The sequence below is a fragment of the Hypanus sabinus genome, chromosome 6, assembly GCF_030144855.1.
Source record: "Hypanus sabinus isolate sHypSab1 chromosome 6, sHypSab1.hap1, whole genome shotgun sequence".
NCBI lineage: Eukaryota > Metazoa > Chordata > Chondrichthyes > Myliobatiformes > Dasyatidae > Hypanus > Hypanus sabinus.
Window position 1 is genome coordinate 153,093,613 of NC_082711.1, and position 20,526 is coordinate 153,114,138.

General features: G+C 40.6%; 1 protein-coding gene across 3 annotated transcripts in view; it reads left to right on the forward strand.

Moving 5' to 3' along the window:
• The first annotated feature begins 549 nt into the window (after positions 1 to 549).
• The window catches only part of ggnbp2 (gametogenetin binding protein 2), a 47,432-nt gene continuing 27,455 nt past the window's right edge, over positions 550 to 20,526 (forward strand). Inside the window, exon 1 of one of the 3 annotated variants that reach the window (XM_059973207.1) lies at positions 550 to 924. In XM_059973207.1, the coding sequence (XP_059829190.1) occupies positions 832 to 924 (93 nt within the window). In that variant the 5' untranslated portion in view covers positions 550 to 831. The remainder of the gene's footprint in view (positions 925 to 20,526) is intronic. The other 2 variants (XM_059973208.1, XM_059973206.1) reach the window with 2 other exon arrangements.

Sequence of the window (20,526 nt, forward strand, 5' to 3'; positions counted from 1 at the left end):
AAATTTCTTATTTTCAAAAATAATTCACCAGCTGCCATTTACTTGAAAAAAAATCCCAGTTATGCATTATTATCTCTGGCCGGTTCTATTCGATTAGTCACAAACCAACACAGTCTACGATATAAAACCCCCAGACGCTACCACCGACACCTCCTCTCCGCTTTTGGCTCAATTTGAATGAGCGCCCGAATACCGCGCCGGGAGCGCGCTCCCGCACTGCCCTCCGCGGTCACGCGCCGGCGGCCGCGGAACTACTTTCGACAACGTCTCCAGATGGGGTGGGGGTGGAGGGAGGCGAAAGGTCGCCGTTTAAATCCGTCGCCACGTATCTCGTACCTGCCGGGAAAAGACCGAGACGCCGGCTGAAATCCAGCTTTCCTTTCAGAAATGCGGCTGGGGCAAACGGCGGGATGAGGGCGGGGCAGGGGGAGCCGCGGGCCGCGGTGGGAAGGTGGGGACGGGAGCCGGTTGGCTGGGACTCTTTGCTGGGGCGGACGGCGGCGCCGGGGGTGCCGCGGCTCTGACGCGCTCCATTTTTATTCGAATATTTTGGTGGAGAGCGGCGTCGCCAGAGCGAGGCTGCGCCTGGTCCGCTCAGATCCCGCCCCGGCCGCTCGCCGCTCGCCCCTCGCCCGGAGCTCCCCTCCCCTTCGTGCCGCCTCAGCTCCGGCTTGCCACCGCGGTGCCCGCAGACTGCAGCCGCCTCTCGTACCCATCTTGCCGTCGGCCCCGCCAGGTAGCGGCGGTTGGTGGTGTCAGGGCTCCCTTCCCCGTCCCTCCTCTCTCTCTCTCGAACTCGGCCCGGCCCTTCTTTCCCCTTCGTCTGTCGACATGGCGCGCCTGGTGGCCGTCTGCAGGGAAGGCGAGGAAGAGTTCCCCTTCGAGAAGAGGCAGATCCCGCTCTACATCGACGACACGCTGACGGTGGGTGAAATCGGGGTGATACCGCGCGAGGGAGGGCCGCCGTTCCCTACCCGTGCCTGGGTGAGGAGGCCCCAGCAGGGCCCCGGGCTTTCGCAGTAGGCCCTGGTTGCTGAGCCGGGCCTACTACTTTCAGTTTTTTCCCTCTCTCCTCGATACCACCTCTATTGGAGAGGAGAAGGTGTGAAATTTCCGCAGAGAGGCCGATGTCCTCGCTCACTCGGCTGGCAGGAATGAAATGGTGTCCGTGGCAATAAAACTTGAGTTTGCTTAGGCCGGTTGGCAAGCCATGTTTTGGGCGCTTTATGTTGCGAAGTTCAACGTTGGCTTTTATAATATACCTTCCTTTAAAATTTTCAAGTATTTTTAGAGGCAAAGATATATTTCATTTAGTGCAAATTTCTTGTTTCTTTAGAATAGGGGTACGTTATCAGTATTTGCGTCAGTTGCAAAATTTAATCTTTTTAATGTTTTTACATATTTCTTCATAATATTATTGTGTAGTCCAGAATTGACTTGTCAAAATGTTTTTTGAAGACGTAAAATTAAGTCAGTCACCAGTTTGTGTAATTTCCCATGTTAGCCTAGAGTGGCTGCATGTAGGGTTTTTAAAAATTGTTACCCACCGTTTGTGGCTACTTATGGTCTACTTAATCATCACAAAATGTCTGTAGATTTCAATGTCAACGTGCAGTTATTATTGCTGGGCCTCTACCACTTAGGAAGAACACTGCCTCTTAAATATGCCTTCAGTGGCTTGTCATGCTTGCTTTTAGGTACTGAGTGACTGTAGGACTTTACAATTGAACTGTCTTTTACATATTGAACAGGTTTACTTTCCAGCTTGTTGCTGATGGCATGTCTCCCATTTGTTTTATGTTTTTGCACTATCTTTCTCCTGTCTCCCTGCACCCCCCCCCCCCCCCCAAATGCTCAGTTAAGTTATAAACAGAGGGAATCCTGCAGGTGCTGGAAATCCTGAGCAAGCAAAATGCTGGAGGAACTCAGCTAGTCAGCCAGCACCTATGAAGGAGAATAATAAATTAACGTTTTGAGCTGAGACCCTGTAGACCTCCATTTGCTAGCTCAAATGAATCAGACCATTATTAGTGCCTTGCAGTTAGTCTATCTTGACAGTAAAGAGAAGGTAAAGAAAATAGTAGATCAAAAGGGAAGGCTTGTAACTACCCAAGTGTGGGTACCTTGTAGAGCTGGATGGGTGGCAGTATATTGGGGAATCCAAAAAAAAAGATAACTATTTTTGTCATTATGCTGGAGGGATGGTGTTCGACATGCTGACAAACTAGAAATAGTGCACTCCTTGCAGATTTAGTAATTGAAGAGCTCTAAGAAATTAATGTAAGCAAACAAAGAGTTGATTTGTGCTTTAGAGTTACAGAAAATGCATCTAAAAGCCACTAATTCTACACAACCCAATGACTGCATCCTAAGGTTTTGAAGAAGATGGTTGTCATATTCCAATGGTTCCCATGGTTTGGAAGGTGGCAAATATAGACTTGTAATTTGTGAAATGAGAGGGAAAAAAAGGATACTACAGTTAACCTGATGTGTGATGGGGAACTGTAGGGAACAGTTACAGGCCATTTAAAGATTTCGGAGAGTCTATAGATTTAGAAGGGAAATAGTGACACATTTTAGTTTCTTGGATTTAGGTGCTAGAATGGATGAAGGTGATCAGTTGATACATAATTGTTAAACAAAATTACAGCATCTATTGGAGTTGGTATACTTCTGTGGATTGAGGACTTTAGCAAGATTAAAGAGTTGGAATGGATCATTCGAGTTGAAACTGATATGGATATATTGTGGGATAAAATCTGAGGTAATCCACTTTGGTAACAAAAATAGAAATTTGGATTTTTTTTAAAAGCTGAGTGATCATAAGGTGTTAAATTCAGTGTAATCTACTTGTCTTTGTACATGAATTACTGAAAGTTAACATGCAGGTATAGCAAGGAATTGGAAGGCAAACTATGTTAATATTGCAAGAGTTTAATACAAGAATGATAGTGTCTTTCTCCAGTTTATATAGGACTTCTAGAAAATTGGATACTGTTTGGCTTATTGTTTAAGGAAAGATATGGTTAGTTACTGGGTTATGCAAGGGATTTTTTTCTTGATAACTGTCAATAAACCCATTTCTCCAAGTCACCAAATCCCGATACACCTGTTTCTAAAGTTGCTTGTGTCATGTAATTCTACGTAAACTTTGTACCATTTCATTTTGTCAAATATTCAGCCTAGCATAGCCCATAATTAAACTCATGGAATATAAACTGTAAGCAACCATTAATGGATACCATGAAGCACATTATTATGATTTTGGGTAAATGCTTTAAAATGTATATGGGAGAATATATGCAAAATCAGATTAATATACCAGGAATGTTAAATGAAGTTTAATATGACAAGGCCTTGAGTACAAAATTTAAAAAAACTACAAAAATGGGTTAACAGGGTACATGCAGTGATGTTGAGGATCATGGTGTCACACTCTTAAATTAAGAGGCTGGTCATTCAGGACTAAACTAATTAGAAATGTTTTTGGATGGAATTTTCTGCCTTAAGGACTAAAGGCTCGGTTATGCATATTTTGGGTAAATATCACTAGATTATTGGATGGTCAGGGAATTAAAGGATACAGTAAAACTCTGAAATTATCAGAATATGGAAGTCAGCATATACTACCCTGAGATACATTTTCTTGTGGGCATTCCCAGTACATACAAAGAAACACCTTTAATGAAAAGCCACACACAAGAAGATGAACTCCCAACATGAAAAAGATGATGAACTGTGCCAATCAGAATACCCAATGCTTGGTATCTGGTTCCCGTGCTATTTTTAATCTCACCTGGTTCACTGGAAAATTTACTATTACTACTGAGTTATATATTTTGAGTTTTGGGACGTTAATATTGCCTCCAACAGCCTGGAAAATCTTATAGTTTGTCATCATCAAAGTCCCTCTGGTGCCAGGTTCTGAGTTTTAGTGTATGTGTTAATGCAAGCAAGTGGTGCTGAAGTAAAAGAATGGCAGAGCTAACTTGAAGGATCAAAAGGCATTTTGGTTTGCATGACCTGACCATGGTATTGTAACATATTAAGATCATAATAGAAGCTGCATATGAGTTTTTGAAAAGCTTTTTTGAATTTTAAGTAGAATTTTCTTAAGAAATTTGCAAATATTAATTTTTTGAGAATGCTAAAGCTATGCCGTGCTTTTTTGGTGATGTTATTGGCTTGTTTTGACAATAATTTTACAGTTAACTTCACAATTCCATGAAATCATTCATATTTGTAAACCTGGGCACATTGATGTAAGTAAGTATATAATTGTATACTATGCATTTGTTGATTAATTAAAGGATGGTAATCAGTTGGTGTTTAGTGTTTGTGAGTTGAACCATTTGGGACAACATACATATTGAAAGTTAAAGACCTTGGTGTACAAGTCCAAAGCTCCTTGAAGGTAGCAGAACAGGTGTCTTGGTTACAGAAGCATGCAGGATAATCGCCTTCATTATCCAAAGAATAAAATACAGTGTTGGTTGGACCACCTCTTGAGTACACATCTGGTTACTATATGTAGGGAGGACATAATTGCACTAGAATGTGGAATGATTTACTAGGATGGCGTGTTAAATTCTGAGGAGAGACTGGATAAGCTGGGGTTTGTTTTCCTTAATGGGTGAAACTATGAAGGGATATGAGTGAGATGTTAAAGATTGAGGGGCATGGATAGTATTGCCAGCAAATAACTTTTTCCCCCACAAGAGACCTACCTGAAATTGGAAGGTATGATTTGGGATTGTGGTGTAGGAGTTTTAGAATGGATGAGAGGAAGAGAATGGGTGGAATTGGGAGTGTACTGCCTGAGGGAGTGATGGAGGAACAGATTCCTGCAACATTTACCAAGTACCTTAACCGGTACTTGAATTGGCAGACACAGAAGACTACACACGATGTGTTGGAAATTAGCATAGATTGGTACTTGATGGAAGAAATGGAATGGGATGCATAACCTGTTTCTATACTAAATTCCTATATTTTGTTTGGAAAGTGCCTACTTACACCACATTTCCTACATCCATTCTACCTCTAACACTTTCTACATCAGTACTATCCAGTTTATTGTGGTGCCTGCCTCTCCGAGTGGTTTGCTGAGGCAGAAAATTAAAACATAACTGATTTCTCTGAATGGGTCTTCAGCTTGATAACTTGGAACTTTTTTGATGCAGAAAGTGACCAATACTGTCAAGTCCCATTGGAAACAGGTTAGGCAACCAGCATTCATAGCTAAACCACGTTTTCAAACTAGGAATCACTTCCTATGTTGCTTGCATTCTTCCACCTATTTATGAACAGTTAACCCATGAATGTGCTATCTTAAATAGCCTTAAGTGTGTTATTTTATGAAGATTTGGTCAGTCAGTTCTGAGCTTTTTTCTCTCTTTTTCCTTGTGCACATTGAACTTGAGTTTGCATTAGGTAGCCAGTGCCTACGTCTCTTCATGTGAAATTTAAAATGCATTTTTGCCTTGCCCTTGGATGCTCCTTTTACACTTTTCCATTTTTCCCACCTCACTTTATCCTACTAATTGTGACAGACTTTCAGCTGTTCTGTTTAATTACTTCCACCATTCCATCTTTAGAAATGTCAAACCTATTTCACCATTCTTTCAGTTTTCTATTATAATTGTTTCTGTTATATGCTGATGTGAATATTAATTCTTGGAGATGATTGAGGAATTGAACTACTTTTGTTACTTGGCTCTTTGGTTATGCTTGTTAGATTGTACACTCAATTCACTGAAATCTAGGCTGATAGTCAGAATTTGTGAGGCAGCCCAAAATGGGTCACTGCAGCAAGTGCAAGTTAACCCTGACTATCACAGGTGATCCAAAGTCTAGTCAAGGATCAGATTTCAAAGAGCATTATATAGTTAGAGGTTATGCCTTGAGCAGATGGACAATGGGGTGTGCAAGAATCAGGAGTGCAGGGTTGCAGTGGTTAGAAATAGTGCAAGGTTACAGGGATTTGAAGTTGGTGGGAAATTTAAAATTCAGGCCATCAGTGAAGATCAAGGTCAAAGTTGTTTATTGCCATATGTACAAGTATATGTATCCATAGGTGCAATGAAACACTTCCTTTCAGTATCACAGACTTGTATCATAAGGAGAATTCGCAAGAGAAACGTGAATCAAGCAGTTAATATAAAGTCTTCACAAGAAAACCCAAGTAGAACCAAAAAAGTCTATTTAGTGCAGCAAACTGGTCATTGTGTTGCAGATTGTAATGATGAAGGTTTTGCTAGTTTGGGTAAGTGGGTCTTGTCTAAGGTAGGATGCTGACAAATTTTTTAGATTTTTGTGGAAAATGTCCAAAGAAAAGACAATCAAGGGTGCATTGACATAGTGAAACCTAGATGTAATAACATCTGACTGGATGATAACTTGAGAGGTGGGAGTTGCTGGTCATGGTTACATCTTTATTCCATAATTCCTTTAAGTCATTGAATTTATTCCAGTTCACAACAATCCCCTTATCCAACTTGTTTTACCTGTCATGTATTCTACCCCAGATTTCCTGCAATTTCTCCCCACCCTACATTTGGGACAGCTTAGTAGCCAGTTAATCTATGAACCCTCATGCCTTTGCAATGTGGGAGGAAATTGGAGTTCCTGGAGGAATTCAATGTGGCTACAGAAGGAACACACAAGCTAGACAGATTTGTTTGTTGTTCTTTGGAGCTGTGAGACAAGTGCTCTACTAGCTGTGCCACAGACACAGGAATTGTTGGATTCATCCTAAATCAGTTACTGGAGAGGGAGTGAGATTGATGTTGTGTAACATTGAGTCATGAGTAACAAGAGCACAATGTTCTTTCCCAATATCCCTTTAGAAAGAAACTGCCTGCCATCTTTTACTAATTTGGCAGAAATTAGTCCAATAGTTTTAAAATGAGTATGGCAATCAAGAGATTTTTTAACTTAGAAACACAGCACGGAGCAAGCCAGTCAGCCCTGCTGAGTGGCGCTGCCCAGCAACCCACCAACTTAACCCAAACAGTCGGATAATTTATAATGACCAATTAACATACCAATCGTTGCATTGCGTCTTTGGACTGTGGGAGGAAACTGGAGCATCTGGTGGAAAACCACACACACACAGGTATAGAATGCTGGAATTGAACTCCAAATATCAATGTCCTGAGTTGTAATGGCGTCGTGCTAAAGGCTGATTTATACTTGTGAATCACATCTACGCCATACCTGCGCTGTACCCTACGCAGTAAGGTGACGTGCATCTCTCCAGAAAAGTTACTCACGCGTTGTGGTGACGCAGATGGCAACAAGTGATTGGTCTGCCTGGTAGCATCGCGTTTCCGGTTGCTTCTTCTCCGCCATATTTGTAGGCTGTGTGTACACCGATATGAACTAGATGAACCAAATCGTCAAATCTACCTGCCAACATGCGAAAATGTTTGAAATGCATTTCTTCCTCTGTCTCACAAAGAAACTCAACACAGTGGCATAGAAACCCCACCACCAACTAGCATTGTGGCGCACACCAACGCATGCTCACTATGGTGTAGAGCGACGCAGAAGTGAAAATCAGGGCTACGGCGTAGGCTGCAGCGTAGCCTTTATGCACAAGTATAAATCAGTCTTAACCGCAACGTTATTGTTGTGTTCCAGTGATCACGGTTAAGTCCTTATTCCACAGTTTCTTTAGGTCATTGAGTCTATGCCAGTTCATAACAATCCCTTTTACCCTTTGGTGAGAAGTGAATTGTGCTTTGTGTAATTGTAAAATTAAACACTTGAACCTTTTCAATATTGGAAGTGATGTGAGCGTGGCAGAAAATCTTTTACAGTAATGAATGTAAATATTAGATGGATGACACAGTGTGGCAGAAATGTTTATTACAGCACCAGTGACCTGGGTTCCGTTCTAGCTGCTCCCTGTAAGGACTTGGTGTGTTCTCCCAGTGACTGTGGGTTTCCTCCAGGTTCCATGGTTTCCCCTCACGTTCTAAAGATGCATGGGTTAGTAGATTAGTTGGTCACACGGGTGTAATTGGGCAATGCAGGCTCATTGGACCAGAAGGATACCTCTAAATAAATAATGATCTGCACCAAGCCAAGGGATGAATAAAAGTTTGGTCAAAAGGATAGGCATGTTGATGTTATATTTTGTGTTAGCGTCTGGAAGTTTTGACCATTTATGGGGTGACATAAGTTTTTTTTAATGCCATTATTGGTCATTGAACATTGGTTAGTAGGCATGTTTGTTAAGGTATTGCCAGAAGAATTTTGAATTAAGTTTATAATTGTGAACAGTTATCTTGAAGAATTTTGAAAAATTGTGTATGAGCAGGCCTTTCCTGAAAGCTGGGGCTGTGACAGCGTGGGAGTGAGTGAATTTTCTTTTTGATGGGAGGCTTATAAGGATTTGACATAATGTAAGGTGCTATACTGAAGATGCATTTTTTTAAACCTGATTAAGAGTTCAGTGTTTCTGAAATCACTCTCCTAGTTTTAGTGGTTATAGGTTAATACAAATGCAGGTTCTGATATTTTAAACTCTGCACATTAAGCTTCAGTTTGATTTGATTACTGGTAAATAAAATTCCTAAACTATGTATTTGGAATTGCACAAATTTTGTTTTCATTGCTTTCCATCCACTTTTGATTATTGGCTTTGTATTGGTTGGTCTTACTCAATGAATTACATCTTGCAGCATGTTTGAAAGAAGAAAATGTTACCAGATTGGATTTAAGTAATCCATATGATGAACTATGGTGCTCTCCAAAATACACTTGCTGTAATGTTTTTCCTCTCTACAACAAAAGGTTGCAGGTTCCTTCCTGACACTTCATTCAAGTATTCTTTTTTGAGTAACAGTGAACGTTTCATCTGGGCTTTTTAATTAATTTTGGTTTTGTTAGTGGGTGTCCTTAATTTGGGTTTATTAATAGAAAATTATAGCATCATTCAGCTTTAAGGTATTTTTTGCTGTTATTCCTCTTCCAAATATGTGCAATGATGCAACTGCAAAATTGCTTAGGTTTAGATTAGCATACATTATAGTGATGTCTCAAATTTCCTACACGAAAACTAATATTACAATGAAAAACTGATAAAGGCTCTCCAGTTCTGTTTTCCTGTCCAGTTTAAAGAATTCAGGGAAAAATATTTTGTAAAATAGTAACATAGAATGTCACTTTGTAAAAAAGACCTTGTGTTAACAGCTATATTTTGGTTTTTCCATGGATTATGATGAGTCACAAGTTTTAAGAATACTACACTAAAATGAATGTGCTGGAGGTACTCAGCAGGTCAGGTAGCAGTGGAGATTGTTCAATTTCTGATATTTTACCAACAGTAGGAAATTTCAATATTTTGCATTGGTGAAGCTGGTGGATAAGGAGGACCAAGGGAATGCAGGAAAATGAAGATCTAGGCACTGACATTAAAACCTTAGTGGACCCATTTCAATTTTGGCAGCTTCATCTGGAGGTGCTGCAGGGGAACAAGGAAGAGAGAAATAAATTTTGACCATGCCATCTTCACTCTACTTAAAAGCCATTTGCAGATGATCTAGGGGCAAGCCTTTACCCCCTCTCAACTGGGACTGCCAGTTCTTGTCATTAGTCTTATCTCCACTCATCACAGACAGAGCCTCCATTCTTGATGTTATCTATGACTTAAAGTGCTTACGATTTCCAACTTGGCCTGACTTTGAAATATTCTCACTCCAGATGCTCTCAAACCTGAATATTTACACTATTTTTAATTTCTTATTTTCATTATTTGAAGTACTTAATAAATTTGATGTGACCTAAGTTCTGAGTGATATTTGGTCAAATCTGGCTTTAAAGCTGGATGTACAATGTTGGCAATTGCACAAAATATTGAACATTATTATGGTGCGTCTCTATTCACAATGTATAAAATCACTGGGATTGTGGTTTTATCTATCCATGGACAAATACAAGTTAGTATTCATTGTAGTTTTCCATTATTTACTTTTCTCTCACACCCTTGTATTAAATCTTAGTGACCAGCTGATTGAAAATATAAACATTTACAGCAGTAAAAATGACAGTACTATGTTGTGTAAGCAGGGATTATTTAATTGCAAGTATGTGCAAAATTTTAGTGGTTTTCTCCCATGGTAATTTGGGTTCAATCTGGACCTGTGGTTTCTTTTAGCAGGTCACAGATATGTGGATAATTTGGTTGATTGGCCATTTAAATTGCCCCTAATGAGAGGTAAAAGCTAAAATCTGGTGGTAATTGATGTGAACATGGGGAGAATAGGTTACATGGAAAATAATGGGAATGGGATTCCTTTGTGAATGCTAAAACTTGATGGGCAGATATGGCCTTTCATTTCGCAGGGAAATGAACTCTAAGCTTGGATAATTTTTAAACAATTTCACATTTTATAGGTTACAAGTGTTGAGCATAACCTCAGGATTGTTCACACATCTTTTTCTGGCTAACAACTTGTACTTTTGTGTGTTTTTTCTTGGATGCCTCAGCTTGTCTAATTATGAGGGTAATATCAGGTAAAGCACCTTCATGTAGCCATGATCTGAGACTTGCTATCTGAAAGGGTGGTGGAGGCATATTAAAATTCTGGTTTCAAGAGTCCTGTAGTTTTGACAATCTTTTACAGCCACGTGGGAGAATTGACCCTAATTTTGTCTTGTGTTGGTTAAAAGGCTGGTATTTCCCATTTAATTGTAGTTTGTTCTAGAAACATGATTTCATCTCTTTGACACTTAACGAGTCATGCCCCACAAAGAAAATGCAATAAAGATTCTAGCTTCCAACTTCAGGTTACATAGAAGCTAGTGTTTCTACTGAAAGCAATTTTATGCTGGAGAAATGGCGTGATTTTTTCGTATTGTGAATGAATATTCCATCCAAACCTGAATTAATGAAGGGGTGAATGAAGTTGCAATTATTTGATCAAAATTTTATATCGCCTCATCACACTTTCAATTCAGAATACTTTATAAATGTTCTTGTTTCTAAGAGTGCATATTGGTTATCTTGTCTGTTTTAAGTTACTTTGCAAATCATATACAAAAACTTCATATACAAGAGCTCAAATGATTTTGTTGTGGTTCTGCAGTTAAATGTAGATCAATGTTTGCTTAAAAAAAAGTCTTTAATCTCTAATCTTGATAGATTAGGAAATTTTGTCAGCAATATCCTTGACACCAATTTATCACAGTCAAGAAGGATGGGGGGTGGAGTCTGGACAAGTTTTCCCCTGAGTGTAGAGGTACCAACCCTGCATAATATGAATGCAATTGGATTTTGCAGGATGCATTTGACCTTCATTATAATGTCCCTTTTAGTACAGTATTTCAATGTAATTAATTCTTCTCAGCTTTGTCAATTTAATATTTAAAAAGGAAAATTGCTGAATTGATTAGTGCAGTTAAGATAGAACACTTTATTTCTTGAGGTGTAGCTTTGGTTATTAATGCTGAACTGAATAAGGATTTTAAAAGTACAGTTACTTTGTAATTCAAATTTTAATGAGCATTGTTTGACTGTGTTGTTCCTTGAGCTTTTGTATCATTAGTGAAGACAAGGGTGTGTTGACCTTTGGGCTTGGCTGCACCTTAGAATCTCAAGGTAGTATTTGATTATATGCATGTACTTGGATAATAAATTTACTTTGAACTTTGGAATTTCCTGACTTGTTTTATAACCTGACATGAATGGCTGTGATGTTTCATTCCCAGATGAGCTCAACACCTTTTATGCACTTTTTAAAAGGGAGAATAAAACTGCAGCTATGAGGATCCCTGCAGCATCCATTAACCCTATGATCTGTGTCTTGGAGACTGACATCACAATGTTTTTCAAGAGGGCAAATCCTCCCACGTGACAGGCCCCAATGTTGTACCTGGTAGGACTCTGAAAACCTGTGCCAACCAACTGGCGGGGGTGTTCAAAGACATTTTTAGTCTCTCATTGCTACAGTCGGAAGTTCCCACGTACTTCAATTATACCAGTGCCCAAGAAGAGCAGGGTGAGCTGCCTTAATGTCTATTGTCCAGGAGCACTTGCATCAATGGTGATGGAAGTGCTTTGAGAGGTTGGTTATTGCTAGAATTAACTCCCCGTCTAATCAAGGACCTGGACCCCCTGCAATTTGCCTATCACCACAAAGAGTCTACAGTGGATGCGATCTCATTGGCTTTTCATGCGGCCTTGGATCACCTGGACAATCCTAATTTTTGAATCAGGCTGCTGTTTACTGACTGTTTACTCAGTGTTAAATACAATCTTTTCTGCAGTTCCAATTATATATTTAAAAAAAAACTCCAAAACCTTGGCCTCTGTATCTCCCTCTGCAATTGGATCCTTGCCTCCCTCACTAGAAGACCATAGACTGTGCCGATGGAAAATAACATTGTTACCTCGCTAATAATCAGCACTGGTGCATCTCAAGGAAATGTGCTTTGTCCACTGCTCTATTCTCTACACCCATGGCTGTGTGGCCAAATGCCATCTATAAATTTGCTAACTACACAGCTATCATTGGCAGAATTTCAGATGATGAGAAGGCATACAGAAGCGAGATAGATCAACTGGTTGAGTGGTGTCACAGCAACAACCTGGCACTCAACATTAAGAACAAAGAATTGATTGTGGACTTCAGAAAAGATAAGATGAGGGAATGCACACCTGTCCTCATCGAGGGATCAGAAGTGGAAAGGGTGATCAATTTCAGATTCCTGGGTGTCATTATCTCTTAAGGGTCTATCCTGGGCCCAACATATCAATGCAAAGGTGATATGACAGCAGGTATATTTCATTAGGAGTTTGAAGAGATTTGGCATGTCACCGAAGACCCTTTCCAATTTCTACAGATGTACTATGGAAAGCATTCTAACTGGCTGCACCATTGTGCGGGGGGTGGTGTCACTGCACAGGAAGCTGCATAAAGTTGTAAACACAGTCAGCTCCATGGGCACTAGGCTCCTCAGCATTCTTCAATAGATATCTTCAAGGAGTGATGCCTCAAAAAGGAGGCATCCATCATTAAGGACGTCCACTACCCAGGAAGTGCTCATTGCTTACCATCAGGGAGGAGGAAACAATTCAGGAATAGCTTCTTTCCATCTGCCAACAGATCTCTGAAAGAACATAGAAACATAGAAAATAGGTGCAGGAGTAGGCCATTCGGCCCTTTGAGCCTGCACCGCCATTCAGTATGATCATGGCTGATCATCCAACTCAGAATTCTGTACCTGCCTTCTCTCCATACCCCCTGATCCCTTTAGCCACAAGGGCCATATCTAACTCCGTCTTAAATATAGCCAATGAACTGGCCTCAACTGTTTCCTGTGGCAGAGAATTCCACAGATTCACCACTCTCTGTGTGAAGAAGTTTCTTCTCATCTCGGTCCTAAAAGGCGTCCCCTTTATCCTTAAACTGTGATCCCTCGTTCTGGACTTCCCCAACATCGGGAACAATCTTCCTGCATCTAGCCTGTCCAATCCCTTTAGAATTTTATACGTTTCAATAAGATCCCCCCTCAATCTTCTAAATTCCAGCGAGTATATTGAACATTAAATCCATGAGCACTACCTCATACTTTATTTCTCATTTTGCACTACTTATTAAATTTTTAATATGCAGGTGTATACTTTAATTTATAGTTATTTTGTACTGATATGCCAGTGATATTAAACCTGATTCTGTCTAAAAATTCAAAAACCGAAATGTCAGCAATTCAAACATATCCCTCTTTGCTTTATACTTAGTCAAACCACCTCTTGCAGCGCTGATAACCGGTAGTCTATTTGGATTAATCTCCATTAGCTTTACACAATGTGATGAAGTAAGTTTTGCCCATTTCCTGTGCAAAATTGTTCAAGTTGTGCCAGGTTATTTGGGGATCACCTGTGGACAGCAATTTTGAATTCATACTGGAGATGTTTGATCGGGTTAAGGTTGGAACACTGACTAACTTCCTCCTTGGTTTAAGCTTTCTATCAGGTTTTTATCCAGGATCTCTGTATTTAACAGCATTCACCTTGCCATCAATTCTGAGCAGATTTCCAGTCCCCGTTGCTGAAAAGCATCCCCATAGCTGCCAAACTTTACAGTCGGGATGGTGTGATCTGGCTGATGGGAAGTATTAGATTTATGCAACACGTACCGCTTAATGTTGAGGCCAAAGTGTTCCATTTTAAGGCTGATTTATACTTGTGCGTCGAAGTACCGCGTATCCTATGCCATAGGGCAGGGGTGGGCAAACTTTTTGACTTGAGGGCCACAAAGGATTCTAAAATTTGACAGGGGGGCCGGACCAGGAGCAGATGGATAGAGTGTTTTGGTAATACACCTCATAAGAGAAAATAAAATATCATGGGATATGTAGAAAACATGTGCTTTAATTTCAATTGAAAATGAGCAAATGCATTACAACAAAATACCTGTCTTTGAAGTCCCATGGTATTTAGCTATTTATTGAAATGACTTTTAAAACACTGAAAATTAAATGAATAAAATACAGCTTTTTAAAATAGTAAGTTATTATTTTAAAGCACTGAAAATTCTGTTATCCTTCAAGATATTATCATCATCACTCTCCTCCTGACTGTCTTTATTTCAAAAACGGTAGGAGATGCAGGTCTACTTGTCCTGCTCCTTCTTATTCAATTGTCCCCTGTGCCAAAACTCAACAACGACCTGCACAATGACAGAACAATGAGAGCGCGCCAGTATGCAGAGCACGTTTTTTATTTTGAGAACGTATGTGCACCTGCGCACTACTCATGTCCATCACTTAACAGAAATGACATGTAAGGCTTATTGAAAAAAATATTTTCAAATGCATTTTTTACATACCACAACGAAGAAACTTATTTTTAATTTCAGTGGGAACAGTGTTGTTGGTCTCCCTTTTTAGCCAGCGCATCAAAGTCTGGATTTAGTTTTGTTGTGGCGATTCTCAGGATGGATCTGAGATGTTGGTCAGTTAACTTGGATCTGTGGCTGGCTTTGTTGATGTTCATAATGCTGAACGCCTGTTCACACAAATAGGTCGAGCCGAACAACGCCAGCATTTTCTGTGCCGTCCTCCGGAGGTTTCGAAACACCTCTTTACCAAGTGAAGCATAAAAGTCATTCAGTTTAAGAGAGTTGAACTTCTCTTTTAAGACGGGGTCAGACTGAAGGTCGATCAGTTCCAGCTGTAGCTCCTCTGGTGCTGTTTCAGGATCTTGTGACGGGACAGGCCACCAACTGAAGTGACTTGTCAATTTTTTCAAAATCAGAAAAGCAACGGCAGAATTCTCTGTGCAGCGCATCCAGTGACTCGCTGTATTTTTTCACATTTGCACCGGCCTCTTCCAGCGTGGCTAGTGTGGGAAAATGAGTGAATAACTTATTTGAAATTTGCCTGGAGAAAAAAGCCAGCTTGGATTTAAAGGCTTTCACGTTTGTGTACATGTCATGCACAAACTGATCCTTCCCCTGTAGCTTCACGTTCAGTTCATTCATGTGTGAAAATATATCCACAACAAACGCAAAGTCACAAAGCCAGCTCTTGTTGCTCAGCTCAGGAAATTCGCCGGCCTTCCTCAGTAACTCCAAAAATGCACCGATCTCCTCTTTGAGCTCCCATACTCGTTGAAACACTTTGCCCAAACTTAACCAGCGGACACGGGAGTGGTAAAGTAGGTCCTGGTGATCCGCATCAGTTTCCCCCAGGTACGTGATGAACTGACGGTGCTGAAGTCCCCTTGCACGTATAAAGTTGACAGGTTTTACGACAGGATTCACAACATGATTCAGCTGTAATACCGATTTACATAGAGATTCCTGGTGGATGATGCAGTGAAGGAAAATAACATCCTGGTCAGGATTTTCATCTTTCATTTTATTCTGTATTCTCCTCAGCAGGCCAACATTTTTCCCCGTCAAATTAGGAGATCCATCTGTGGTGACATTGATAAGTTTACTCCAAGGGAGCTTCATATTTTCGATGACAGCAGACACCTGGTCATACAAGTCCTCTCCCCGTGTTTTTCCTTTCAGAGACTCCATTGTCAAAAACTCCTCCGTTATTTCAAAAGTATTGTTAATTCCTCGGATAAAAATGAGGAGCTGAGCAGTGTCTTTTACATCGTTGCTTTCATCCAGTGCTAATGAATATAACGTGAACGACTCTGCCTTTTTATTTAAGTCGCTGGTTATATCTTCATCTATCAGTTCCACACAGCGAGTCACTGTCCTGCATGATAAACTGATTTTTTCAAATTTGTCTTTGCTCTCCGGACACAATACACCTGCTGTCTCCACCATACATTCTTTTAAAAACTCGCCTTCAGACAGAGGCTTGCTGGCCTTTGCTAATTTGAATGAAAGCATAAAACTCGCCTTGGTACTTGAGTCATGAATGGCAGTTTGACAGTGAAAAAAATTTTGTTGAGCCTGTAAATTAGCTGCCAACCTCTGAGCATTAGCTTCCCGTTCTTTCGTTGACTGGTCGCTAGCATAGTTGGCATGTTTTGTGGCAAAGTGACGGCTGATATTATATTCTTTAAAAACCACCACAGTCTCTTGGCATATCAGGCATACAGCAGTTGATCTGTGTTCGGTAAAAAGATATTTAGTTGTCCACTCCTTATTAAACACCCGACATTCTCTATCCACTTTTCTTAGCTCCACTCATCTTTACAGAAGGGGTGAGAGGTTGTAGCGGTGTGCTACACGCTGCGCTAAAATTATGACACGGAGTCGGTAACTGCAGTCGAAGGAAAAAACTTTATTCAAAATCCCCAGCCTCACTTTTAAGCATCCCTCAACCTGCCCCCCGTGGCGCAGAGGCTCCAAAGCTCTGTGCTCACAAATCCCCGCAGGCTATTTCCCTTAGCCGGAACGCTGGCTAATTGTGAGCCGGTTCGGATGTGCCAGGAAATGGGTCGCCACAAGGTTACAAAGTAAAGCGCAAATGTGGAGTAATACACTGCACCTCAACAAAGGTCAATGTATATAGAGTGCGTCATCTATTGGGAAAACGCCAGAATTGCGGGGAAAATATGTTAACAAGGTTTATTAATATAATTTCATCAAGTTCTGTGGGCCGGATTAAAAAGCTTAACGGGCCGCAGTTTGCCCATGGTGATGTGCACCTCCACAAAAAACTAGCGAGCTGCGGCGATGCAGAGTGCAACAACTGATTGGCCCATTTGGTAGCATCGCATTTCCTCCTACACATTTCTGGTTGCTGCTTCTCCGCCATGTCGGTACACCGATGTGAAATAGATGAACCAAATCGTCAAATCTACCAGCCGACATGCGAAATCGTTTGAAATGCATTTCCTCATCCATGTCTCTCACGAAGAAACTCAACACAGTGGCATAGAAACCCCACCACCAACTAGTGTTTTGGCGCACACCAATGCATGCTCACTACGGTGTAGAACGACACAGAAGCGAAAGTCAGGGTTATGGCACAGGCTGTGGTGTAGCCCATACGCACAAGTACATATCAGCCTTTAGTCAGAGTGACTGTTGGAGTCACAGTAGTCTTAACAGCTGCTATTCATTCCCAGTGATTTAGTTTAGAGGGGAGCCTAACCAAGACAGTGTAGCTGTGATTTTTTTTAAAACTACACTTGCATTGGCCTCAAGGGCAAGAAAGCTCTCCAGTCGTACATCATGCCTGATTATAGAAACAATTTCTGGGGAATTCCTGCAGTACTGTTTGTGTTATTGGTCTCTGCCATGTACAGACATCTATACACTAACATCTATCTTTACAACTATCTCCGTGTTTTCAAATACTTTCTAGTTGTTGAGTGTTGAGTTTGTTTACCATTGGTTTTATGAAGTTGTATGCAATATTTTCCTGGGTTTAAGATGCTGTCGTAGTTATATTTCATGATGTTGTAGTTTTTCCAAAATTGCCTGATGGATTGTCTTGATCTTTTGTTTCCTTTGCAAGTTGCTTGAATGTGCGACAAATGTAGGCTTTAAAATTCAATATTACTCCTTGATCCTTTGGTTGGGGTGATGAAGTGGTTTTGGATGGAAGGTGAACCACTTCTACAGGAATGCTGGTTCACTGCTTGTCAAGATTGTAGAGATCATCATTGCAGAAACTTTGATCTTGTCTGCATTTTTTATAATTGCTCTGATCATCACTGTAGCCAATTTGAAAGGGGCACCAACATCAACCTGATGCTCACCAGCTTCACAACACTTGCAGTTTTATATCCATGCTAATACTTTTCCTAGACATCTTAGATGTACTACCCTCACTGGATGTTGCAGGCTGTTTTCAGACATTCTGGGTGAAAAAAAATAGAATAAATTGGCATGGGAGCAAGAATGTTTACATGCAAGGGATGCAAATCATGAACTAATACATTAGTTATGAGTGGCTCAGAGCATATGTAGAGCTCTTTCATGGGTTGATTGATTATTGTAGTGATGACTGCTTTTGAGAGGTTTGTTTGGAATGAATTTTTGTCGTTTAAATAATTTCAGTAAAGAATTGAATAACGGCTTTGGAAAGAATCAGATTTGTGTGGGGTCTGAGTGTATAAAAATGTTTATGTTTAATTATCTAAAAAATTCAGAAGGTAAAAGAGGCTCAAAGTGAAGATTTTTGCACAAGTTGATATATATTTTGGGTGGTGATAGGAAAAGACTAAGGTAGATGAGTCGGGCAATGAGATTTGCTTTTGGTGAGGATTGTAGTAGATGCATTGCTTTGTTAAGGAAGCCTCTTGTTTCACCTTTTGAATTGGTTGTGTCATGCTTCATTGGTTCTTGAATATCCATAAGTTTTTCACATGATGCAAGAACTTTGACTCTGATTTCAACTCCTGCTTGTTAGAGTGTACGACATTCATGCTAGTTGTATTAGGGAAACCTTTGAAGTCATTCATTGATTCAGGCTATAACTTTTATAAACAAACATTCATCATTGTTACTTCACTTTATTCCAAATGGTTGTTGTAGTATTAATTGCATCCTTCATGGTGTACTATTTCCATCTAGCATTCGATGATGGTGAATTGTTGTTCTGCTTTCTTAATTTTGTGATGCATTGCATGATTCAAAAATGACCAATTCAGTGAGGGCTGGACCAGTTCATTCCCAAGGAAGAGTCTCAGCCCAAGCAAGGTACACTGCTTATTCCCCTCCATAGATGCTTCCTGACTTGGTGAGTTCCTCCAGTATTTAGTATGTGTTGTTCAAGTTGTCCGGCATCTGTAGAATGTCTTGGGTTTGCACAAATAATAAGCCCTTGATGTGGAAATAACAGTTTAGTCCAGTATGGTTGCAGTGTTACGCAGCAAAGGGATCACCCTGTGGTTGCGTTTGTGATGGACTCTGCATCAGCAATGGTTTCTTGATGACCGGCATATTGTCAATGTGCCCTATTATCGGAATGTTCTTTTGACATATTGCTGCTTTGCATATTTGTTGTACTTGCTGCCACTGTTGGCCGAATTTCAGATGGCGCCAAGGAGGAGTACGAGGGAGGGAGGGCAAGTGGCACTCAACTTCAAGCCCAGGGGAGTTTGGACTTTAGGGAAGGTAAGTCAGGAGAACACAGTAGTCCTCAGTGAGGTGTCAGTAGCAGAAAGGGTAAACTGCTTTAAGTTCCTGCATGTCAACATCTTAAGGGATGTATCCTGAGCCCAACACTGCAATCACAGACAAAGCACATCAGCTGTCCTTCATTAGTACTTTGAGGAAATATGGTTTGTCATCAGTGACTCTAGTAATCTTATACACATGTATGGTGAAGAGCATTGTAACTAATTGTATTATAGCCTAGTGTGGAGGCTCCAGTACGCAGGATAGCAGGAGGCTGTGGACAGTTGTAGTGATGGTGAGGCGAGTTTGGGAAATGAGCTGAGATGGTCGCAGAATCATTGCAGATTGGAGTTCCGATGCTAATACAACTGGTCTGGGTGCAAGGTTGGATTGCTCTGCGCACTGAGCTGATTTGAAGAGCTTGAGAGTGGCTTTGGTCTGGGTGGTGAAGTTTGGACCCGGAGTGAGTTGCTTGATATCGTGGTCTACGCCCTGAGCTGATTATGCTTGTTCTCGATGTTCACCACTCTCACCAGGGCATTGGAGTCTTCCTTTTTCAATCATTAGCTCAATTTAAGTGCCAGCCCAGATAGATTAAAAAGACAGGGTATAGGTATCCGAGGTGAGAGCTGATTTCACACACTCTCCACAATGGTCGCTCCTCTCTGATGCTGAGGCTATGAAGCCTGCCACGGCTGCTATACTCTGTGTCTGCTAATTTGATGAACTGATAAGAATGACTTTGAGCCTACTCCTGGGTTCAGATTTGGGGACTCAATTTGGGTTCAGAATGTTGTTTGCATGATTAGTGATTTTTTTGTCTTAATTGGGTTCTTTAGGGTTTCTTGCTTTGTGGCCACCTGTGAGCAAACAAATCTCAAGTTTGCATAATTTTTAAATTCTTTGATAATAAATGTACTTTGAGTCTTTGAAAATAAATGTACTTTGAATCTTTGAGATACTATATATTACTGTG